The following is a 25,894-nucleotide window of genomic DNA, read 5'->3' as shown; positions in this document are numbered from 1 at the left end:
TGAGAAGTCTATTCCTAAGACATCCATTGACAGGCAACTTGAAGGTGTACATGTACACACATACACATGCCCTACCCTGCAAACAGTCTTGGAAATTGTAGTTTAGGCATTCCTTCTCACCAGGCTGACCCTGAACCACATAATTCCTCAAGAAGCATTTGTAAGAAGTCTCCAGCATGGAATTGTTTTGGCAAGACGAGGGGAGGGAGAATTGTCTTTTTTATAATGTGGGGATTATGAGGCAACTTCCAGCAAGTTTTTCCCCATTTGGAAATATAGGAAACAGGAAGTACAGCTATGTTCAAGCATGTATTTCTGTGATGTATCTGTCGTGGCCCCAAGACATTTTTTTTCTTCCCTGTATCTCTGATGATTTAAAGGACTAGAGGGCAGGCTGACTGGCCGCAGAAGGTCAGAAGGTCAGGCATTGGCCATAAGCTCTGGTCTGACCATATTGGTAGGCTGCCTCAGGCAGCTGCTACTGAAATTGTTAGTCATTTTTATAAAGCATAAATAAATAGAATGAGGATAATTATTAATTTTATTATCAGAGAGTGGCTGATGCCCTCTGGGAAATTTTCTTCTCCAAATGTCAAATAGTGCGTCCAGTTTTTGGCACTGTCCACCTTAACAGGAGAGGTGAAGGGAAGCCATTTGGTGTCTAACTCAGGTAGCAAAATTTGGGTAATTCCCTGCAGACAGATATTTTTTCTCCCCTTCTTGTGTTACATCTTGTTATTTCTCCTTACCCTTTGACATGTTAAACTTTTTTGAGGGAAGAGGGAGTTTTTGATATCATTTTTCTTGGGTCCATGTTTCCTTTTGGTGTCACAGGAAGTTATATTTCTGTGTGGAGAGTATTATTATTATTATTATTATTATTATTATTATTATTATTATTATTATTATCATCATCCCACCTTCCTCCCAGTATATGGACTCAAGGTGGCTAACAAAATTTAAAACAGTACAGGTTAAAACAGTACAAAGCATTAAAATATAAATGCAAAATTTTAAAAATAAACAATTTTAAAAATTGTTACTAACTACTATCTTATGCTAGAGCTCTTATCCCTAGCTCTGCAACTCTGCCAAGCTACTATTCATACAGATTCTGTCATTGTTGTGGCTTATGTTTCACATCAAGCCACAAGTCTCGGGAGAGATTGCATTACAAAAATTCTGGGAAAATCTAATGGGAAATAGTTCTGAGGAACAAGTTGGGTTGAATGAGGGCAGGACTCTTTTATCTGCGTGTGTGTGTGTATCACTAACTAATAACAACCAATAAAACTGCTAAATCAGTTTAAATCTGCATTTGAGCAGATAACACCCACTAGCTTAATTTGTCAGAGTTTTGTGAGCTAGTCAGATGTAGAGTTACCAAAATCCGGTACTTCCATTTGATTATCCTTTAGCTGATTAACATGTTCCCCTGAAGGCTCAGCCACATCTCTCATTAGCCAGGGCCTAGACTGGGAAAAGGTGACCTGCTGTATCATGTATTTCTTGTTAGTTCTTTCTTTTGATTGGTGGCCAGTTTAGCATTCACCTGGTTATTCTCAAACACAGATCCCACTTCCCGCATGACCACTAATATTTCATGATCTATTCAGTCTGGAAAAAGAATAGCTGCTTTGGGGGTAACATTCTGGGGGAATGATGGAAGGAAGGGAGACCAAATCTGTTCCCCATTATCTCAAATTGGCTGCCCTGTAATGCACACAGAGAAACACATATCGCCTCTCCATTATTTAGTACAGCATTCTCCATTCTGAACTGTAATTCCCATCATAATGGGAATTGTGGTCCAATACATCCCAAGATCATCCAGGATTTGTCTACACTTGGCAGAATATTCCATGCCGTCCGCAGAATATTCTTGCCCCTAAATTACCACCAAATTCACCCTCTTTTCCCCCAGTGACAATTGGTGGCAGCCTTCCCACACTGTCCCTGTTCATCACCCAGCAGCAGCACCAGGCGATTAACAGGGATGGCAAGTGACAAAGCAGCCAATTGTCATTGCTGAAAACTCACTAAAAAACCCCAGCAAAAGGTGAATTTTTAAAATGCGGGTTAGGGGAAGGAAGCCTGGAATCGAGTGTGGGCATCACAAATAGGGGAGAACTCAGGGTAGAAAAGATCCAAGATGAAGAAGGCTGGTATGGTTGGTTGAATTTTGGCTAGCAATAGGGCAAGCATGTCTTGGGTTGCTAGTTGTTGGACCTGGCCCTAAGTCTCCAGTTTTTGGGGGCTATCTCCAGGCAGGAGATGAAAGTGCAGATTCTCCAGTTAAGGGGATTTGAGCAACAGCTTGCTATAATTTGCAAGGAGTCATACTTAGCTTCTTCCTTTCTTCCCAATAGTTGGTGTGCCAGAGCTCACCCTCCATTCTGCTTTGTATCCACCTTCTGGCTTGAATCAAGTAGGCTAGATTTACATATTCCTTATCTCAGTCTCCCTAAGTAAATGAAAAGGAATAATTCCTTCATTTCACCTTAATCCCTTTAGTGAAGTTTTACCATTTTCAAGCATGAAATACGTTGTATGTGTGTTTGAATGACAATCTATGAGTAACCGTGATTGATACTTAATGCATAACCCTTAATGATATCACCAGAGGCCATCCCTAGGTCTCAGGTTTTGGCCCAGAAACTTCAGGGCCTGGGATAATCCTGTCTGGCAACTGTAGTTATGTGTCATGCTTTACAGGGGACAGCCCTCTTTTAGAAGACATCCTCTGTATGGAGCGTTGTCCAGGTCAAGTCCAGTTTCAAGATCAAGAAGAATAAAAGGGAGAGAAAGGCGCAGGGCCCATTGGCCATTAGCACCTGGATGAACTCAACAGGTGGGCCTGCAGGTCACCTGGTCATAGTCTTTCTCAGCATAGTGTGATGTATTCTGTGTATATTTAAATGATAGTGATTGTCTCTAAATTTAGGTATATGTTTAAGATTCCCATACACAGAGATGTTGTCCAAAGCCGCATGCACTCTCCTGCCCCCTTGGTAATGCTTAGGTCACCTATTCTGCACTTCAGAGAGGTATTGGTGATCATTTTATACAGCCCAGTATCAGGACTCCTAACATGCCTGCAACAGGATTTCTTGTAGTCCTCTGTGTGGCCCTGAATCCCATTGAAGACTTGAGGTTGGGGAATCTGGATTAAAAGATGTGCCTTCCCAGTTGGCCTTACCCCTCAACATCTTGGAACCTTAAAAAAGTTCAACCTTGGCTGAGATTCTGAATGATCAGTCATAGTTATGACAACAGAATTCTGTCTTTATAGCCAGCCAACCCCCCCCCCCCCCAAAAAATAACCTGCTTCTTAAACCAGATAGTGTCACAACTCAAGGTTTTCTGAGGTTATGGAAAGTGATTGTTTTTATTTTATTTAGAGTATTTATACTCTGCTCTTCAGCCACAAAGTCTCTCAGAGCATTTACAGATTGTTAATTTGATAGATTCCTGCTCTCAGACATACAATCAAAAATACATGGCACAAAAGGAGAAGGGAATGGCAATGAAGAAGGGGACCAAGACTCTATGCAGACCACCCTTAAAGTCCAGCTTGGGGACAGAGTCGAGGTCTAGCATCCACATGATGCACACACCAATTCTGTTCCCAGGGCGGCGTAATGCCACACACTGCTCTGCATGGTGTGTGGCATCATGACCCTCCTCTGGTGCTGCATCTGCATGATGCAGCGCTGAAGGAGTGCCATAAAACAGTGGCGCCACAGCTATTGCGCCCTTTGCAGGGCACAAAAAGAAGCTGCTTTTTGTGGCTTCTTTTTGCCCTCTGCAACGGCCAAATAGGGGCTGCGGTGTGCAGTTGTCACAGCTCCAATCTGGCTGTAAAAGGGGTGGTTGGAGGCCACACCCTCAGGGCTGTCTGTACTCTGTACAGCCCCTAAGTCCAGCAGATACTGCCGGTTCTTCTCTTTCTCCAAGGCCAAGGTGGTGGCAGTTGTAATGGTGTTCAGAATGGAGAATGCTGCACTCCATCTACTTCTGGGGTTAGGTATGGTGTAGCTGTGCCTGCCTCTTCTTCTTTCCCTTGGAGACCAGGGAGGTAGCAATTAAGAAGGAGGGAGGTGTGCGGTGTCACAACCTCCTCCTCTGGGGCTAAAAACAGTGGAACTGTGCTTGCTTCCTCTTCTCTCTCTTCAAGGCCAGCATGGTAGCAGTTGAGATGGAGAGAGGGACTTTCATCTACAGTGGTGCCTACAGTCACAGGCTGCTTTGAGAGAGGCAGTGGCAGCAGAACCCTGAGGGGGCTCTCCTACTGCCTGTTTCAATGCAAAGTGATGTCAGTGCTGTAGTCATCATTTTCCTGATTTGTAGGGCCTCAGAAACCTATCAGGTGAGGCATTGCCTGTCTTAAGAAATAGGTTTTGGGGTCACATTTGGTTATTAATGATCATTTTTAAAAGTTGCAAGATTATGCATACATCCAGCCTATAACCTCATTAATACTAAACAGGATGCCAGTCATCAAATGTATGTATATATGCATGCATGTGTGTATTAAAATATTTTCATCTCACCATAGATCAAAAGATCTCAGGTACAAGATCAACAGGTTAAAACATTTTAACACAATAAAGTTAATTTACCCTAAATATGTATTAAAACACAAGTTAAAAAGAGACTGAAAAGATTAAAGCAGTTTTAAAACCTTGTGCATAATATTTGAAGCCATCAAGTTTGACCCAAGTTAACATTTTTTCTTTCCTCCCCACCCCCTGCTCTCCTTGAGACAAAACAAGGGGCATTAGGTGTGGCCCTGGAAATGACTAACCATGTGGAGGTCCCCATGGCAGATGGTCCCCACATCATCTTGGAAGACTTGCCAAAACCTTGCCTGGATAAGTACTGTGGATGGCTTATGCGAAATGCACTGCTCACTCTCACTATCATAGGTAAGATGTGCTCATGCAAACAAGCCTATTTGGTCTCTCTTTCTTCCCTTTTACCTGTCTGATTTCTCTACCCATAGCTAAAGTTCTCTTCCACTTTCATTCAATCTGTCAGCGAAGAGATGGCATTCTGATTTATGGCGACCCTAAGGTGAACCTATCATGGGTTTTCTTGGCAAGATTTGTTCAGAGAGTTTGCCATTGCCAACCCTGAGGCTGAGAGAGTGTGACTTGCCCACGTTCACCCAGCAGGTCCCCATGGCCTAGTCCAACACTCAAACTACTACACCACACTGGCTTGCTCTTATTACATATACAGCACATCTAGTTTGTCAAGTACCCTATAGAAAGATGGCATGATATAGTGGTTTGAGTGGTAGACTGGATCTGGGGAGTCATGCTCAGTCGTGAAGCTAACTAGTAACTTGGAGCCATTCTTTCTCTCCTCTGTCTCAGGACAGGTGTACATCTCCTTAGGCTACTTCTGGAGTACAGTATTCTAGTCCTGGAGCTGCCCCAAATTTCCCCTGTTACCTCTGCACTCCACAGTTATGCTAGGCAGCTATCTACACAGATGTCTTGCTATGTTGTATTTGTTGTATCTTCCACTCCACATGAACACTGCTGAATTACCTAAATAGAAGAGATGACTATTCAATTGCAATAGCAAGTACATTACTATCCCGCTTATCAGTGAACTAACACTTCCTAAGTGCTTTATAATGTGTAAGCTAATTGCCCCCAACAAGCTGGGTATTCGTTTTACCAACCTACGAAAAGATAGAAGGCTGAGTGAATCTTGGAGCCCTGCCTGGGATCAAACTCACAACCTTGTGGTTGCAGTATTGGCATTTAACCACTGCTCCACCAGAGCTCCTGTCATGAAAAAATATTAAGGAGACTAGAAAAAGAGTTATATACAGTATGGTTTTTTTAAAAAACAGAACTGGGTTTCATTGTGGGGTAAAGTAAAAACTGGCTCCATGGAACTGAAAAGAGTTTATCTGTACTATAGTATATCTCCCCACAGTTTAGTTTCTGCTGTAGACGTAATCCCAGAAGAGAAGGGAACGATACGATAATTTTTCTATCAATTAGATTTTTCATAAAGACAGATCTGGACAGTAATCCTCTATGGACCTTCGAGTAATCTCCTATCTCTGGGGAGCCAGCCATATTTTGTAGTTTTATACACACACACACATACACACACACAGAGCCCTGGCACACAGCTGGGTTCTTAGCCTCTGGTGACCTCTTCAAGGCGAGGCTGAAAGCTGAGAACCTCAAGAAGGAGCATCAGTTTCTTAGAAATGAAGGGGATAGGATTTAGGGCAAAAACAGTATGTGTCTGAAGCATAAAAGTCATTGAGGCTAACCCTTTCTGCCTTATACATACTTTGAAAATGCAATTAACATGAAGTTGAAGAAAAATATTTCAGGCATAGCAGCACTAAATATCTCATAAAATTTTTCCCCCACCACGTCTTCTTTTTGCTGTGTTTGAAGTGTACAATTCTGTCTGTCTTCCTTCCTTCTTCTTTTCCTTGCCTTGACATCCTCCTAAATAAATCAAACATTATATGTAATTTTGTGTTGACTGCCATAAACATACCTTGTTGCTATTGTGTGCCTTCAAGTTATTTCCTACTTATAGCAACTCTAAGGAGTTTACTGACAGAGGAACTTCCTGACAGTAAGGGCTGTTCGACAGTGAAACAAACTCCCTCGGAGCGTAGTGGGGTCTCCTTCCTTGGAAGTCTTCAAACAGAGGCTGGATGGCCATCTGTCGGGGATGCTTTGATTTGGATTTCCTGCATGGCAGGGGGTTGGACTGGATGGCCCTTGTGGTCTCTTCCAACTCTATTATTCTATGATTATTATTATTATTATTCTATGATTCTATCACACAGAGGAAAAGCCGTGCAAAAATGGGGGTTTACATTGGGGAAAAACCCACAAAAGCAGGTTGATTTTCACACAACGTTGTTGGTAAACTAATGTTAACTCGAATGGAAAAAGGAGGGAAAATAGACAAAAGCCGCTCCTTTTTACTTTTGGAAAATTCTGACAGTAAAAAGGACCAGCTTTTGTTTACTTTCCATTCAGGTTAACACAAGTTTAACAACGACATGTGTGAAAATCAACCCACTTTTGCAGGTTTTTTCTACCTTTTAAATCCTGTTTTTGCATGGGATTTCCCCCGTGTGATAAACTAAGGTGAACGTATTATGAGGTTTTCCTGGCAAGATTTCAGAGGTTTACCATTGCCTTCCCTTGAGGCTGAGAGCATGTGACTTGCACAAGGTCACCCAGTGGGTTTCATGGCCAAGCTGAGAACTGAACCCTGGTCTCCAGAGTCATAGTCCAACACTCAAACCACTATGCCACACTGGCTCTCTAAATGTATCTTGTGTAGATTCAAATATGCCCCCTCCTATACACACATTCTCTCTCTCTTTCTCTCTGTCACACACATAAACACACACAAACACACATATATACATATACAAGTCACAAGCGCTGGCAGAACCACAGGTTGATAGGGGAAAGGGCCAGGATTTCATTAGTCTCTCATTGTTTCTCTTACGTCATTGCCTTGGAGAAAGAAAATTAAACATGTGGTCTAATCCCTGCAGCTTCACTAGTCTCTCTCCCCATCCTCACCCCCCACCACTGCCCACTGCCAGCTCCTAATCAGCTTGAACAAGAAGACCAAAGGGTACATAGGAGAGGACATCCGTATGCCATGTATTGAAAGGGGCAGATAGTTTTGTGCCAGGGAAGAGGATGTGAGCAGGAGGTGTGGAGGGCTAATTGTGCATTACTGTATTGATAGTGACTCCAAAGAGGAATCAAAGTCTTTTGTGAACACTTAGGTATTATGCCGTCTTCAGGCTTGGGAGAAAGGCAGCATATAAATAAAGTAAATAAATAATGGGTTAAAGGGCCCGAACAGACAGGTCGAAATAAAGCTGCTTCGGTCACTTTGGAGGTATGCTGTTTAAATGCAAGCATCCTATGAGGGTGGAAGCCACGCCAAAGCTGCACTCCATTGCTAAGGACTGGAGCGCAGCTTTGGCACAACTTCTGGCCTTTTAAGATGTGTGTCATTTAAACAGCATACCTCCAAAGTGATATGAAGCAGCTTCATTCAAGCCCAAAGAGAACAAACTGTCAAAGAAATCTCAAGATACAGATATTTCACTCCATATGTTAATTCTTCTTTCTAGTTACAAAGCCACAGCTAAATTCTAATCTTCAATGCAGAAATAATGCAGTTTGACACCACTTTAACTGTCATGGCTCAGTGCTGTGGAATTCTGGGATTTGCAGCTTGTTGTGGCACCAGCGTGTGCTGATAGAGAAGGCCAAACAGCTCACAAAACTACAAATCCAAGAATGCCACAGCATTGAGCCACGGCAGTCAAAGTGCTGGGGGCTTTAGAATAGTAACGGTAACTAATTCCTTTTAAGAAGCAACTTTCCAAGCTCTGCCTCTTACTAATTTTCTAACCAAAAATTCTCCATGTTCCTAATTCTAAAACATGCCTGGCCTGGAATTTATACCTGTGGGCATTTCATGTTTAACTGTTGTTCTCACCATTTTAACAAATTTCTAGTTCTCACCATGGTTGTGAATAGTTTTGAAGAGTGTTCAGGGCTACTGTATCCATCTTTTCTTGGCGTCACCTGAGTTCCCTCTGTTCAGACCTTGAAAAAAGTTTCTCTTTGGACTATAACTCCCCAGATCCCCCAGCCAGCATGGCCACTGTGAACACTTTTTTGGGGATGTTGCACCCACTTATCTCTGAGTCGCAGTCCAAAATGTAATGATGCCAAACTCTACATTCCAAACTTTTACTTATCTTTGTGAAAACTGTAGCCAAACTATGCATGCACCCCTAAGGAAACATTCGGCATATAGTTGGTCAAAATAAAATACTGTATTGTTAAGATTATCATATTTGTGCAGTCCATACTGAATGAAAAAATTTCAGTTTCCTTGACAGAGAGTGTGAAAATTTCAGAGGAAGGCAGGCAGGCCAGCCCCATATATTTAATAAAGAGGGTCTCTAAAGTATTAAGAAGGATCAGGAGAATTTTGTTTTTCACCCTCCTTTCCCCTCTCTCTCAGCTGAGCTGCATGCCCTGACTTTGCATTTTGCCCTAGTTGCCTCTAGCAATTTCCATTCCTGGATCTTTTCCCAGGGAGGATTCAGGGGCATGAACCCCTGTACCTTGGCTTTACTCCAAGTAGGACACCAGCTTCTCTGAACCGATCCATTGAACAGATCCTGTTTCCACAAAATGGTTTAGATATCAGTAATATCATGATCCTGCCCTGGAAAGTTTGGATACAACCCTCCCACACAATGTCTATCTAGACGAGCAACAGATTGGTTTTCTGCAAGGCAAAATATCTGGAGCTTAAACATTAGTGAGGGAGAAGGGGGATAAGGAATTATTTCTGATTTCCAATACTTTCAGTTAAACAAATTTCCTGTTAAAGATCTTAAGGGCAGGGAATGCAAGTAGAGATTTATTCTCCTCCGAAAAATCTGTTAGCCAAAACAATGTCATTATTGACCTAGAATGATCAGATATTAGTAATGAATTAAGACATAATGGAGAAAATATTAAGAAAAGACATTTCTGAGGATGAGTGGAAATAATTTTCTATAACAGGCAAAGCTGCCACTGGTTTCTTTTCATAAGGGACATCCTTTATTTGAGGACTTTTCCTCTTATATAGGTTGAACAAGATACCAAAATGTCTGTAATCTGGGGTGTTTGCCATCCATAAAAACAGAACTTTGTGAATCATATAATTTATGAATATAGACAGTATGTTAATTTTGTAAGGGAAACACATGGTTTTAGATAGCAACACATATTTAGTTAACTGACACTGATACTTTCATTTGGCATTTAGGTAGAGCAAATGCTTGTTCCAGTTCCTAAATGTGAGTCCTGATTGTCATTAATTTTGACTGTTCCCTGTTGCTGGTTTGAAAACCCAGAAACACTAATAATGGGCCAAAACATTTCCTACCTTTTAAGTAAAACATTTTTTTATATAAAATCTTATGTGTGTGGCATATAAAAAAATTGGCTAAGATACAGCCTAGTGTCAGTGATATCCATTGAAGCTGTTCATGTAGTTGTCACCAAAAAGAAAAAGAAAAAGCAACATCATGGGGAAATTAAACTGAAAATAAATGGAATTATTTGGTATTTCATACTTACGAAATTTGTATTTGATATTTCATATCTGTGTCATCCACTTTGGGTCCCACTCTGGGAGAAAGGTGGCAAAGAAATAAAATGATTAAGTAATAATAAATAAATCCAGTCATGAAACTCCATGGACAAACCTGGGCCAGTCATTTTTGTCAGTCGGATCTACCTCTTAGAATTGTTCTGAATTTAAAATGACGAGAAGAGCTCATTTGAAGAAACACAGGATAGACATGTAGATGCCAATGATGATGGTGTATTTTCAGCATTTTCAGTCAGTTGGTAGACTTTCTATGGTAACAAAAATAGGAATGACTGTCAAACAGAGGCTAGAGAGTGCTCTTTCTTTGAAAGAATGGCAGCAGGTAGGTTAGGGGCCCCAGATTAGGTTTTGTGGCATGAGCAGTCATGTCCAAAAACCTGCCACTGCTCACATATTCTCATACATGATATATATCCTGCATTGGCCATTTCAGGTAATTGTAGGTTCATTTTGTTTAAGGATAGAGCCTTCTCTGGTGTTCCTCAGCAAGCATGGGGCAGCAGGCTACCATAAGCTGCTAAGGGCGCCACTACTTTGCCACCTATCACTCTTCTCCCACACTCCACCCCATCTTTTGTCTTCAATGATCCCACCTTTCTCTCCCTAAACTTGTGCTTGGTGACTCTGACAGGGGCAACTTCTTCTGATGTAAACTAGGACCTTGTATTTTTCCTCTTCATTTCAGGAGTCATTTTAGGATCTCTGTTTGGGGGTTTGCTAAGGTTGCTTCCACCACTTGATAGTGACCTGATCATGCTGATTTCTTTTCCCGGGGACATCCTTATGCGCATGTTGAAGATGTTGATCCTGCCTCTTGTGATATCCAGTCTCATTTCAGGTAAGAAGACAGGAAGACAAGCAGAAGGTGCCCCATGCATTCCCAGGTCTAAGCTCCACAGCAGTTATTCTTAGGAGGTAGAATAAGCTCAAATATTGATGCTTACTGTGAATTTCTGGCTAAAGTTGATTTTTCTTCCTGTGGGACTTAACACCATTAATTTTGGCAGATACTTTTCAATCTAAATGGAAATAGGAGGTAGAATTGCCATCTCACAAGATCATAAGGAAATGACATATTGGCCTGTCTGTAACAGGCCATTGTGTGTGTCAAGAGACATCTGAGTGTCCCTGGCCACATTCTTACATCATGTATGCAGCGTCCACTTCAGCTTTACTAGTTCCTTTGCCACAACTGCTAAATTTATACATTTGATTAAAATTATTTTGAGAAGCTGTTTTCTGGATACTATCAAGGGAGATTATGTTAATGACTCTCAGAGGACAGGCCTTTTCAGTGAGTGCACCCTAGTCATAGAACACATTATAGAATGCCATTACCTAGAATCTGTGGTCTAATCTGCACTGCAGAAATAATGCGGTTTGACACTGGTTTAACTGCCATGGCCCAGAGCTATGGAATTGTGAGATTTGTACTTTTGTGAGATATTTATCCTCCTCTATTAGAAAGCTCTGGTGCCACAACAAACTACAAATCCCAGAATTCCATAGTATTGAGCTATGGCATTGCATTTGCATTGTTCTGCAATGCAAATTTGACTTATGCTACAGCCTTTTGATCATTAGGTGAACATTCTTCCAGGCACTTTAAGAGCTTTTTAAGGCCACTTAATACTGTTTTGAAAACTTTTAAAGGTTAACAGTGAGGCCATCCACACTACAGAGGCAATCCAGTTTGACACCATTTTAATTGCCATAGCAATTAAATCTGTGGATGCTCAAGTCCCATTATATACAATGGCATTGTAAAATGGTGTCCCTTGTTTAAAATGGCAAACTCAAGCTTTGCATTTTGGAATTGTTAAACATATATCTTCAACCCATAGATGGTTGAATCCGTGGATGTAAAATCCATGGATACAGAGAGTTGACTATACATGCTTATATGTCTGTATATGGATTACTATATATAGTCATGTATATGTCTAGAATTTTTTGACAAAAAATTGACCCAACAAACCTGGGTCGACTTATCCATGGATCAGTGTATATACTGTATCTTAACCTTTATCAAAATAAGAACCACCCCTTTCTCTGATAGAGTGGTGAAAGGCGAGAGCTTTTCCCAGGAGAACTTAAAAGAAGCACTGACCACCTCTACTCTCTCTGCCACATCACACCTTTTGAATGTCTTTGTGGAAAAATAGCTGCGTATTTTGACATAATTTCCCTTTCCTTCACCCCTTTACATCCTTTGTTACATGCCCTCTATTTATAGATGGGTTATGTCAAAATCCATAATTTGGGGCCCAAAGTCTGCCCTCGATTTATACATGAGGTCAACTTACAGTCATGCATATGTTAGTATTCATTAGGATCCCCATTTCAGGATTGTCCCAGTTTGAGGTTTCTGGACCAAAATGGGAGACTTAGGGATGGCCTCAGTGATTTTAATAAGTGTTATGTGCTAAGTACCAACTGTAGTTGCTCACAGCTTGCCATTCGAACAGGGAAAGAACCTATTTTCCTGTTTAGAAATGAAGACAGAAATCTTGGTCAAATGAGTTGTTGCCAGATCAAGATGAAATGAGAGGACAATTCCTTTTCACTTACAAGGAACCTTTAACCTAGCCTACTTGCTTCTATTCAGATGATGGAAGCAGAGCAGAGTGAAGAGTAAAACCTGGGACTACAAGAGCTAAGAGAAAAGGAGGAAGTTAAATAAGTAAATGGATAGGCCCCCTTGGAAGACTTTACAAGTTGCACCAAGAAATCAATGACTCTTTGCAAATTGTAGTAAGCTGTGGCTGTACTAAGTGAGCTGGAAATCTGCACACAGTCCTTTCCTCTTTCCCAGAGCCTAGGTCTCTAAAAGTGAAGAGTCTGCACTGTCACCTCCTACCTGGAAATGGCCCACAAAAACTGGAGACTCAGGGCCAGGCTTATACAGATTATACCAATGGCCAATAGGCCTGACCCTTTCCCCCCACCTCATTTTCATCTGTCTAGTTATCTGTGTTCTCTTTCTGCCATTGGTTTGTGTCTGTTTCTAGGTGATGGATCTCAAGAGTTTAGTAAAAAGATTAAATCTGCTCACCTTCAATAACAAGGAGGAGTGGCATGGACAAAGCAGCTATCTTTTTCTTTGAACTTTGTGCTCCTGTAATGTCTGTGATGTGTTTTGTGGGCAGGTCTGGCTGGCCTGGATGCCAAATCGAGTGGGCGAATGGGTACTCGTGCCATGTTGTATTATATGTCAACTACAGTGGTGGCAGCCATATTGGGTGTCATTCTGGTCCTATCCATCCACCCTGGCAACCCAAAACTCAAGAAGGCTCCTACAGTGGTATCCAAAAATGAGGATGTCTCCAGCTTGGATGCTTTTCTGGACTTGATCAGGAACCTATTCCCAGAAAACTTGGTTCAGGCCTGTTTTCAGCAGGTAACACAACTGACAAGGACCATGTCTACCAGGGAAAAGAAGGCCAGGGAGGGCTTAACAGCAATGGATGCTTTCTTTCACACTGCCCTCCCCATCTTCCCTTCCACCTCTTTCACATGCAGATCCAAACTGTCTCAACGAAAGTGCCTGTACCACCAGTAGTAGTACGTAAAGAAAACATCAGCCAGATAGTCCATGCCAATGGGACAGTGCTCAATGCTACCATCACGGAGGTCAATGTGGGTCCTAGCACCGTGACCCAGAAACGGCTGGAGTTCAAGGCTGGAATGAATGTTTTGGGTGAGTCTGCCACTTCTGACAGAAAATTGTTTCCAACTTATGGCGAACCTATCATGTTTTTTTTTACAGGTTTTGTTCAGAGGTGGTTTGCCATTGCCATCTCCTGAGGCTGAGAGCATGACTTGCCCAAGGTCCATAGCCAAGTGGGGGAATCGAATCCTGGTCTCCAGAGTCATAATCCAAGCCAATACACTATGCTAGCTCTCAATAAACAATCACATGTTTTAACCCTATGCCTGGAATATGAACCTCAGATGCAGTTATTTGTTGTTGTGTGCCTTCAAATGGTTTCCAGCTTATGGAGACCCTGAGGCAAACCTGTCACAACATTTTCTTTGCATGATTTGTTCAGAGGGGTTTTTGCCTTAGCCTTCCTCCAAGACTGTGAGAACATGACTTGCCCAAGGTCACTCAATGGGTTTCATTACTGAGCAAGGATTCAAACCCTGTTCTCTAGAGTCCTAATCCAATGTTCAAACCACTACTCCATGGTGGCTCTCATTTATATAACTATTGAAAGTAAAGGAGCCCTCTTCAGATTTCACTCTGGCAATCCTATTATGAATGAAACCATTTTTTATTTTTGCTGTAATGGGGGAGGAAAGCTCTGAGGAATTTTGCAGGGATGAAACTGGTGACCATCTCTCAAACCCTTTGCTGTTTCCCTCCATCAACAGGTTTGATTGGCTTCTTCATTGCCTTTGGCATCTCCATGGGGAAAATGGGGGAACAAGCCAAGCCCATGGCTGATTTCTTCAACATCCTCAATGAGATCATCATGAAGCTGGTTTCCATGATCATGTGGTGAGATGCTCACATAGATATGCAACCCAGAAATTTATTTCTTATGTTACCTGGTAAAATCATTCATTTTTATGCAAAAGACTGATTTATTGATAATAACCAACACATTTGTTTGACAGTTGCTAGGATTTCAGCAGGAGAGACTAGTAAATTGGTTGAGTACTTAACAGATTTTCTGTTCGGTTACCATATTTTGACGACTTGAGAACGATATCTTGATTTTTGTTTTAAAATCACATATTTTAAATGCTGGTTAATTGCTATTTTTAAAGCTGTATTTTTGTCTGTTTTCATGTATATGTGGGATTTGGGTTTGTGTCTGCATTAGAAAAGGTAGGGGCTAAACAGACCGCCCCTTTGGAGTGCCCTGCTGCTGGCCCTTTCAGCACCGGATCAGAGCTGCAGCAACTACATGCTGCGGCCCTGATCTGGCATTTCTGCGGGGCAAAAAGGAGCCGCAAAAAGTGGCTCCTTTTTGCACCATGGAAAGGCTGCTTTTGCCATGGTTGCGGCACCTTCTGGTGCTCCTTTTGGTACCGTGTCATCTGGACGCAGAACCAAAGGAGTGCTGTGACACCATCCACAGTGTGATTGGGCGCATGGCATGATGGCAGCATCAGGGCATCATCAGGGTATGTCGTGTGGACGTCACATCCCCATTCTGCCCTGAGGCCGGTGTATAATGCTGGTTTATATAGCCTTGTAGTTTTTAAAGAAAAGTTACTCTTGTGCAGATTCTGGAAGTTGTTGTCTAAAAAACCTTTCCAAGCTTGTGTGTGTGCGTGTGTGCATATAAACACACACACTTTGTCAATGAGATATATGCTATCCAGCTGTTATTCTGTGCATAGTGCATATGCTCTTTTGACTGTAATGCAGATGCTGATGGTGAATCTTGGAGTTAAGGGTGCAGTTCTATGCTTTTGGAGAGGACATAAGATATTGCAAACCTTCTTCTTCACTGGCAGAGAGAGAAGTTAGCCCACAGAATGAGAAATATGCTGATGGTTTTTGCAGGACTGGCTCTATATTTGGCCACTCTAGGCGAGAAATATTTTGGCACCCCCTGTCGCCCCTCATATTTATTTTCACCCCTTGATTTCTGCTGTTTTGTTTGTTAAAAGTAAACATGACATAAAATTTAGGCTCCAATCTCTCGTCATAGTATTGAGAATTAGTCAAAAAGCTAATTAAAAACTGTACCACAGACACAGGGAGGCACACATTTAAGTTCTGGCCATTGTACAACGAAACCATCATAGAATAGCTTGCTTTTACATTGCTTGCTGTAATGAGTTTTCACTTTAATATTGTTTGATTACGCAAAAAAAAATACAAAAAAAGCCACCAAGTCGCCCCTAAATTTTACTGCCCTAGGCGGCTGCCTAGTTCGCTTATATGGATGAGCTGGCCCTGGGTTTTGGAGCTGGGAGCTATAGTCCAGCAAAGTGGTTCTCATGGTATGTGATGTGGTGGACCAGTAATTCTTTCTTCACGATAAAGCAAAGTACCATATCTGTGCCATATTGTTGTTGCTTCTGCATAATTTCCTGGAAACTAGCTGTAGACCTGCATCTCATGTCTCACAGATTGGCTTTGGTCTACAAATCACCATTTGGGAAGCACTGTTCCAGAACATCTAGAGGCCAATAGGTTGAGTAAAAAATGTTTAAACAATAAAGGATCCTCAGATGCTGAAGTGACTCTACTCACTCATGCTGGCTATTAGCTCTTCTCAACAGGAAGGTATGCAAATAGCTAAATTTTCTAAGGGCTATGATCTCCTTCACGTTCTCTCTGATGACTGAGTTCAGTCCACCACATCACAACAGCTCCTCTTGCACCCACCAGCCTAAGAATGCTGGTTATTTCTGTTTCCATCAACAGCAAAATCTTAAATTTCTGGCTACATTGCAGTTTTCATTTCTACCAAAACTCCCAGGGCTTTAAAAAAAAAAAAAATACAACACTCACTTTTCTAACATCTGATTCCCCAGCCACATGTATAGTAGTCACCAACCATCAAAAATCACTGAGGAAGCATTCTCTGTTAATAATAATACTTATTAAATAAAAATTCTTAGCTTTTTACTGTGAAACAGAGTAGGGGAAATGGCATCTTCTCACTTGACATCAGTAATAGCTGTTAAAGCTCTCACTTTCCTTTCTGTTTTGCAGGTACTCACCTTTTGGCATTGCGTCACTCATCTGTGGCAAGATTGCAGCTATCAAAGACCTGGAGATGGTGGCCAGGCAGCTGGGCATGTACATGGTGACTGTCATTGTGGGCTTGGTGATCCATGGTGTTGTGGTGCTGCCTCTCATCTTCTTTGTCATCACTCGGCAGAATCCCTTCATCTTCTATGCTGGTATATTCCAGGCTTGGCTTACTGCCCTTGGTACTGCCTCCAGGTGTGGGCAACTTTTTACCCCTATTATTTTCACATATACTATATGTAAATGTATGTGTGTGTGTGTGTGTGTGTATGCATGCATACATATATATGAATAAGAAGGCGAGCAGGGCTTCTATCACAAGATACAGTTATAGCACTATGGTTCCGCTTTAACTGATGTGCAATATCACATGAAATTCTGGGATTCACAATTTAGACGGGGTGTTTAGAAGTCTCAGCCAGGGAACTCTAGTGCCTCACCAAACTACATACTCCAGTGTCAGTGGTTAGCCTGGGTAACCTTGAGGATATCACTGTAAGTCTGATTTACCTTGCAAAGTTATTGTGCAAAATTGTGTATGGAGGAAAACCGTGGATGTTGTCCCGAGCTTCTGGAGGGAGCATGAGGAAAATAGAGATGGCCAGATAGCAGCCCAATCACTCAAGTAGGGCACACTTGTTGTTCTGGTTAAGAAAAATGCATTTCCAGCCTCAGTGCTCAAATTGTTAACTGGGCCTATAGGTCTGCCAGTTCCAGTATGTACAAAAGATGCTGTTCCTATTACCTCCAGATATGAGTATGCAAAGGTGAGGAGGAATGTCCTTGCATAGCTGCATTGTACATGGATTTTCAATCCCGTTTTCCTATATTCCAACCCCCATTTCTCCCACTGCTGCCTCATGCCAGTGCTGGAACACTGCCTGTAACTTTCCGCTGCCTCGAAGAGAACCTTAAAATTGACAAACGGGTGACACGTTTTGTACTGCCTATTGGAGCCACCATCAACATGGACGGCACTGCGCTCTATGAGGCTGTGGCAGCCATCTTCATTGCACAGATGAACAGCATAAACTTGGATGGGGGACAGATTGCAACTGTCAGGTGAGATCTTACAATTCTTGGTAGGTTGGTTTCTCTTGGAGCAGTTGGATCTGAATCTGATGTTGCAAGCCCAGGGAGTGAGAACATGGGCATGAAAAAGACCCCCTTTTTCCATATGAAGCCTCCCACTTATTAAAATCTTCACCAGAGACTCATGGTAGAGGTCCAAGTATTTATTTATTGCTGTCTTATTCCTCCTTTATTTATCCGTACTCCTTTATGTTTGTCCTACATACAAAAATACAGGACTTTTTGGTATTGTGTTCAATCTATATAAAAGAAAAGGCTTTCCTACCTTCAAATAGGGGGCATATGTTAAAATAAGGGAAACCTGCCAACCCTATAAATTACATCCTTATAATAAGGAATACCTAGCAATTCTACTCTGTCTGTAGTTGCATACATTTCTGTAATACTGTTGTAGTTGCAGACATTTCTGTAATACTGTTGTAAATGTAAGTACATTTATAAACATTTGGGCAGTATCCTGTATCAACTACTTCTCACTAGATTACCCAGATTTACTCATCCATAACTGTTCCATATTCATAATCATTAGTCATGATTGTGCCACTATTACCGCAATCATAACTCCCCCTGCCAACCTACTTAATCAGAATGATGTTCCCATCAGACTTAGGTGGACTAGGCCAGGAGAGGTTACATTATGACCCCCATATCCACAAATTCAGAATCCACAATTTCACTTACCCACATCTGAAAAAATATGTTTTCTCTAGGTATTTCTAGGTCCTCTAGTGTGATTCTATAGTCAGCTTCTGGCCCAAGTATACCATAGAATTGTGTTGGAGGATTTAGAAGTGTGATTCTATTATGATATGCTAAGATCAGAAATCATACATCTCACTGAAAATAATACGGTTCCTATTATCTGCTGTTTCAGGTATACAGTTGGCCCTCGGTATACACAGATTTTTTATCCACAAATTCAAGCATCCATGGCTTAAAAATACTATATATATATATATATATATATATATATATATATACACACTGTATGTATATATATATATATATACACTATATATATATATATATATATATATATATTTCAAAAGGAAACATTGTTTTTGCCATTTTATATAAGGACACCATTTCACTATGCCATTGTAGAATATGAGAGTTGAGCTTTCATGGATTTTGGTATCCATGGGGGACCTGGAACCAAACCCCAGTGGATACCAAGGGCCCACAGTAGTTAGCTACGTAGCCAGTATTGAATACTAGCCGTCATGTTTCACTTTCTTTCTGTCTGTTTCCACAGCCTGACAGCCACATTGGCTAGCGTGGGGGCAGCCAGTATACCCAGTGCTGGGTTAGTCACCATGCTTCTGATCCTGACAGCTGTGGGTCTCCCTACCCAGGACATCAGTCTCCTCATTGCTGTGGACTGGCTACTGTGAGTGCTGACAAGGGTAGTTGTCGAGGAGTTTGGTCTGGGAAACGCCAGGTCGTAGAGTAGTATATGTCCATACCTTGATAGTCATGGTTCTCTGCATTTTTTGCTATTTATTTGCTTATGTCTCTTCTTCCTATAAACCTCAAAACAGCTTGCAGAATAAGAGCAAAATAATAAAACAATATTCTCATAATGTACCCTATACACACACAACACACACTTACAGGGGAGCCAGTGTGACATAGTGCTTTGAGTGTTGGACTGTGACTCTGGGGAGCAGAATTCAATTCCCTGTTGGCCATAAACCCCACTGAGTGACCTTGGGCAAGTCACATACTCTCAGCCTCAGGGAAAGGTAATGGCAAACTTCCTTTGAAGAAGTCTTGCCAACAAAACCCCATGATAGCTTCAACTTAGAACAGCACCCTTTTGCTTCTGGGAAGTTACCGAAATTAAAAAGGTGTAGTTTTTGTCCACTTTCCATTTGCTTTATTTTCACGTTATTACTTTTTGGAAGAAATGTAGTCTGAAAAAATCCTACATTTGTGGGGGGTTTCTACCTTTAAATCCCGTTTCTGAGCAGGATTCATCTAGTTCCCATAAGTCAGAAACAGCTTGAAGGAGCACAACACACACACACACACACAAAATTTACTGAATTAATTAGTTTTTTCAGTGCAGCAAAATAGCAGGCTGCAGAGGGCTGCTGTAACAAGAAAGAAATAACAACTACAAACACAACTAGATAGGCTGAAAAGTGAGGGAAACCAGAGGTCTTTAACACATCTCTCTAATAGCCTTTGCCTGTTTTTATTGCATCCCTTTGGCAGAGATCGCATGAGAACCTCCATCAATGTGGTGGGCGACTCCTTTGGTGCTGGCATAGTCCATTACCTCTCCCTGAAAGAGCTGGAAGTCATTGATGCCAGAGTTGAAGGGCGTGAGCCAGACCCCTCTGCCCTGAAACTGCAAGCGCTGGGCAATCACCAGGGGCCCCTGGAAGGCTCCATTGGCTCTGGGTACACAGTCCTGCCCAGCCAAGATGAGGAGGAGGTGAGGAGAATGTTTCTATTCAGATACGCATTTCACAGATGAAAACCAGAACAAGCATCATCAGATTGTGGTCAAGATGGCCAAAGTTATTAATGAGGAAAAATAGACAGACTAAGTGAGACTGCAGTAGTTTGCTTTTGCCTTATCCTACTGAAAGCCAGTGTGGCATAGTGGTTTGAGTGTTGGAATATGACTCTGGAGACTACAGTTTGATTCTCCACTTGGCCATGAAACCCGCAGGGTGACCTTGGGCAGGTCACATGCTCTCAGCCTCAGGAGAAGGCAATGGCAAACCTCCTCCAAATAAATTTTGCCAAGAAAACCCCATGATAGGGTTGCCTCAGCTCACCATAAGTCAGAATGATTTCAAGGCACAACACAATAACCAACTGGGAAGAGCTCCCTCCTCTCCTCTCTTCCCTGTTCACTGAGTGCAAGCTACTTTTGCACTTCAAACTCAGTCTTTGTAAGGAACAGTCATCTTTAGGCACTCTTCTTTTACCATAGCTTTTAGTCACTTCTGATACTCTTAATCTTTGAGTTATTACCACAATTTATACCTAGTTCCTGGGCTACGTGAAATAACAATAACAGAGAGAGGCTCTGTTCATATACAAAGAGAATTTCTCTCACCAGTGAATAAACATATATAACATCTCTGTTCCAGATCAATGCCATTTCATGTAAAAGTATCTCACTTCCAGATTGATGTTAGCCCTGGCACCATTTTAAAAATTAACAATGCCCCTAATTCCCATTCTCCTGTGTTGTTGAATGTCTAAATCCCATTCTTTTTTGTGCAAACAAATCTAATGTGGCAAATCTTTCCAGATTTGCAGTCTCAGGACAGAATTTGAATTTGCTGCCAGAGTTCTCTTGTTACCTTGCTACATCTCTTCCTAGCAGAGGCTTTCCTATCTTTGAGCAATCCAGAAAAGAAGAGAATTCATAGAAGAGTTGGAAGGGACCCCAAGGGCCATCTAATCCAGTCCTCTGTCATGCAGGAATACATAACTAAAATATTCCTGATGATGGCCAGCCAATGTCTGTTTAAAGACCTCCAAAGAAAGAGTGTCCAACACTCTCTGAGGGCAATATATTCTGCTGTGAAATGGCTATTACAGGCAAGAAATTGTTCCTAATGCTTAGGCAGAATGTCTTTTCGTGTAATTTGAATCCATTTGTTTGTTTGTTTTGGGTACACAAGAATTATAAGTAATAAATCAAGGATATTTCACTGGGACATATCAGTGCCATCCCACCCATAGTCTTGAAGCTTGCATTTTAAAAAAATCTTCCTTTTTGCACAGATGTTAAAGACGCAGGAGCTTCTGCCAGGGAAAGCCTTTGGAATCCTTGTTTTCTGATCATAGGATTTAGAGAGATTTTAGCCTCAAAAGTCTAGACACAGAACACACACGTCTCTGGAAAACAATAATAATCCATGCTGTCTTTGCTTCTAGCTTCCAGAGAAAATGGATGCAGCATCGCAGTACAGTGAGAAGGATGAAGAGGACCCTTCCAATGATGAAGAGGAAAGAGAAGAGAAGAAAGAAGGCGAATAGATAACCATCCCCCCTCGCTCTCTTCCTCCTTCACACACACAGCACAATAGTTGCTGCCAGCCTCAGCAATGTAGATGATGGGAGAGATGAGGGGGGCAGTATCACAATATTGATGTGATTTTCTCTAGCACTGGATGAAAAAATCCCTGGGTAAAGCCCTACTGCCCCCTCCTCAAGGCAGCTACATCTTCATGCTGCCCTTGTACATGTGTATGTAGATACATTTATATATATATACTCGCACACATACATACACAGAGACTTGTATATTTTTTTTGAATATACCTTTTATAGATTACTTGGGAATGGGAGGGGTGGGTTGTTTGTTTTAATAACATATGGCCTATTTTGCCCTTGTGGTCTTCATGGGAGAAGGGAAGCTGACATATATCTGGTCAGGCAACACTAACCCAATATTATCTACTCCGGTTGGCAGCATCTCCCCAGGGTCATAGACTGAAAGGGAGTTTATTTTCTTTTCAACTCCTGATCCTTGTGACCCTTTAAAATAGGAATGCAAGGATTAAACGTAAGGTCTTCTGCATGCTTTGCCAGGGCTGAGCCTACCCTGAGGCAGAATTAGGCAGACGCAGATGAAAATGAGCAGAGATTCTGTGAATTGTAGTCCAAAGAAGAAATGTTTCCCATCACCAGTGGAACTATTCAACTGTTCATATGGACAATTCAAAACAGAATGTCAGAGGGGTGCCATCTTTTCCTTTGCCTCAGACAGGTGAATACTTGGCCTGCCCCTGTGCTCTGCCACTGAATAAAGGTCCTTCTCCAATCCTCAAAATCCCAGGCACTCCCTTTACTATCTAGAGAAGCAGAAATGATGAGAAAAGGGATTATTAAGTTATCTTCTGGGTTTTTTTGCTTTATAACATTAACTGTTCACTTTCCAGCTGCTTAACACTGAGTCTCAAAACCTGATTAGCACAGATACAGCCCTTGCCTTGAATGCAGACAATCATTTGCCAAGGATGAATTTTTCAACATGTGCATGGAACTTTCTGTAAACCTGGCATCAGTATTTTGCACCATATCTGGAATCTGGGGGCACACAAGGTATGGAAATACTCATGCTGTTTGACAAGATGATACAGCCTGTTGGCTTACCAAATATTTGCACGGGTGTACTCTGTGGTAACTGCCTCCTTTGTAAGTGGTTGTCTGTGTTTAGCTTCCCCCCACCATTAGTCTGTTCAATTAGAGTTCTTCTATGGTAATGGGATAAATGGAGGTGCAGTTTGATGGTGGAATAGCTGCATTGGCTCCTTCTGAAGGGCCACGGGCATACTGTTAATCTTCAATTAGCAAATTACAGAGAACCTTATGTCATGTTTTCCTCATGTGTCTTCTCCTACCTCTATCTATCTATTCAGTGAACATTGCCATTTTCTCCTCATCCATACAACCCACCACAATTCCCTCAAATTCTAAGAAATCTAGCCCACTCTGTTTGATCTCTTCACCCATCCTTTTATGTATTACTTGAAACTCCATGTGCTCTGGGCCTCTGGGTTCTGCCCTTAAGCGATACGAGCCTCTTTGTTTCCCTCTTTCATTTGTATCTAGAAACAATAATTCTGACCATTTTACAAGGTTCAGCAGTGATAGAGAGAATGTACATGAAGTGCTTTGAGCGCAATAGGGGAAAATATTGCATGCTGAATATTGTTATTTCCATGTCTAACCATCCACTGGGGAAAGACACTCCATATCCTTGATATCCTTGTTTCCTAAACCTGTTCCCCTTGTCTGGTTGGGGACAGTATACAGTTGCCAATATTGAAATAAAGTTCAGCTGCTAGCCTAGTTGGCTTCTGTGTATGGCATGGAAAGGATCACCATTTTGTCCTTTGTGTCAGATAACAAGATGCCTTGGACTATTAATGCTTTGCCCTTTTTAGTTCCTTCAGGTATCCTTCAAGTTCATTCAACCTCCTGGTTTTCTGAGAGCCTGGCTTATGCTGCCTGCCTCTGGAAGAAACCCAGGTCCAGACATTCTGTCGATAACTTATTGTGTCATTCTGCCTTAGAGGTAAAATAAAGTCTAGAAATCTTCTGTTAGTTTCCTTTGCTAGGAATTAACTGCAGAAGCTTGCTAAGGCAAAAAGCCAGATAGTTAGTCTCTAAGGTGTAGTTACTTAGCAGCTCAGATTTAGTAAAAGGTGTCTTGATATTTGCAAAAGAGTTGAACCATGTTTGAAAGATTCTGCTTTGAATTCAGGGCTTGTCTACATTTGCCAGAATACTCTGGGCTGCCCCCAGAAACTGGGGATTTGTTCTGCGTAAAATTTGCACATGGTTGATTTGCATAGGAAATAGCATTTTCTATGTAGGAAACAGCTTTTTCTACATGGAAAATAATATTTCAATGCACATGCTGTTTCCTGTGCAAAAAAATGCTGTTTTCTATGCAAATTAACCTTGTGTGAATTTATAAGAACAAATTCCCAATTGCACCAGGAATTAATATTTCTGCACTGAAGTATTATCTTCCATGCAGAAAATGCAGTTTCTTACACAGAAAATGTTGTTTTCTTCACAAAAACAACAGTGCAGAAATTCGTGCAAAATAAGTTTGGAACTGCAAAGAGTCTTGTCAGTCCAGGATTCTCCTCATCAGGGTTTCATGACACTGGAAAAACATGCCTTTCAACCATTTTCTCAATATTTTCAAATATTCTTTCCATTCTTGTGTATTCTATACTTGTTTGTGTTCATAGAATCGTAGAGTTGGAAGAGACCACAAGGGCCATCCAGTCCAACCCCCTGCCATGCAGGAAATCTCAATCAAAGCATCCCTGACAGATGGCCATCCAGCCTCTGTTTAAAGACTTCCAAGGAATTCAGCTCTTGCATCCCTTTGTCTACATTTGCCAGAATCCTCTGGGCTTTCCCCAGGAGTATTCTGGGCCCAAATTGGGTTTGGGGCTTGATTAATGTAAACAGCACACAGTGACCCTAGAGGGAATTTGGGGTTTATAAGTATTGTAGACAAACCCTTAGAATCAAACCATGTATGAAATTAATCAGAACAAAGAGAAAGCCAAAAGATGAGATTTCGCAATGGAAGAGGAAGTGTTCAGAGTCAGACTACAAAAAGAGCTATAATCCCAGCAGATTTGTGCCTGTCAACTAGGCTCCAACCTCCTTGATTCCCATAGTAGCCTTTTTAGTGTTTGTCCACAAATGAGCCATCAATCCCATGGCAGCTGATGCCTCCCAGGGCCAGTGAAGCAAAAGAAAGAGGACATTATTTTGTAACCCTCTTCCTTCTTTCTTGCAAGATCTGGGTACAACTTTAAGGTCGGCTCTCCATATGCATGGATTCTTTATCCACAGATTCATCTAGCCACGGCTTGAAAATATTTCAAATATATATAAATTCCCAAAAGCAAACCTTGATTTTACTATTTTTTAACTATGCCTTTGTATACAATGAAAGTTGAGCATCCTTGGATTTTGGTATCCATAGAGGGTCTTGGAACCCAACTCAAGTGGATACTAAGGGCCCGCTTTATCCCTCTACCTTTGGGAAGGGTATTGGGGGGTTGGGTGGGCAGCACCTAGTCTGCCCAAACAGGAAAACTACCCGACCAATGATCCCCATCTTTGCAGATTTGTATGTTGTTTAGTTTGAGCTGTTGTCTCCCTTTCAGTTCTTGGCACTGTGACTGACCATGGCTAGTTCCCCACAGCAACGTGAACAACATTTTGATTCCCAAGGGACACACTTGGTATTGGCTGGAAGGCAGAGGCCTGTTCACATATGCATATACATATGTATGCAAGTGCATACAAATGGAAATACATCCACAGTCTAACTCCAAACCCACATCTCAGCATTCTTCTCCA

The 25,894-nt window shown here is 41.6% G+C and overlaps 1 protein-coding gene across 1 annotated transcript; it reads left to right on the top strand.

Moving 5' to 3' along the window:
• Nucleotides 1-4,796: 4,796 nt before the first annotated feature.
• Nucleotides 4,797-22,154, top strand: LOC121934367 (excitatory amino acid transporter 2-like). The gene is made up of 10 exons (XM_042474787.1): nucleotides 4,797-4,928; nucleotides 10,895-11,047; nucleotides 13,359-13,609; nucleotides 13,732-13,909; nucleotides 14,587-14,713; nucleotides 16,892-17,125; nucleotides 17,798-17,992; nucleotides 19,278-19,412; nucleotides 20,243-20,465; nucleotides 21,929-22,154. The coding sequence occupies exons 1-10, from the start codon at nucleotides 4,799-4,801 to the stop codon at nucleotides 22,028-22,030; spliced, it is 1,728 nt and encodes a 575-aa protein (XP_042330721.1). The 5' UTR covers nucleotides 4,797-4,798; the 3' UTR covers nucleotides 22,031-22,154.
• Nucleotides 22,155-25,894: the final 3,740 nt, after the last annotated feature.

This window comes from Sceloporus undulatus, chromosome 6 (genome assembly GCF_019175285.1).
Source record: "Sceloporus undulatus isolate JIND9_A2432 ecotype Alabama chromosome 6, SceUnd_v1.1, whole genome shotgun sequence".
Taxonomy (NCBI): domain Eukaryota; kingdom Metazoa; phylum Chordata; class Lepidosauria; order Squamata; family Phrynosomatidae; genus Sceloporus; species Sceloporus undulatus.
The sequence above is the reverse complement of the archived record's forward strand: the minus strand, read 5'-3'. Positions and strand labels throughout refer to the sequence as shown.

Excerpts from the sequence above, each read along its gene's own strand:
- LOC121934367 (XM_042474787.1), top strand. The coding sequence starts at position 4,799 with ATGACTAACCATGTGGAGGTCCCCATGGCAGATGGTCCCCACATCATC. Across the intron at positions 11,048-13,358 it reads GATATCCAGTCTCATTTCAG|GTCTGGCTGGCCTGGATGCC; the intron begins GTAAGAAGACAG and ends TTTTGTGGGCAG. Across the intron at positions 17,993-19,277 it reads GGACAGATTGCAACTGTCAG|CCTGACAGCCACATTGGCTA; the intron begins GTGAGATCTTAC and ends CTGTTTCCACAG.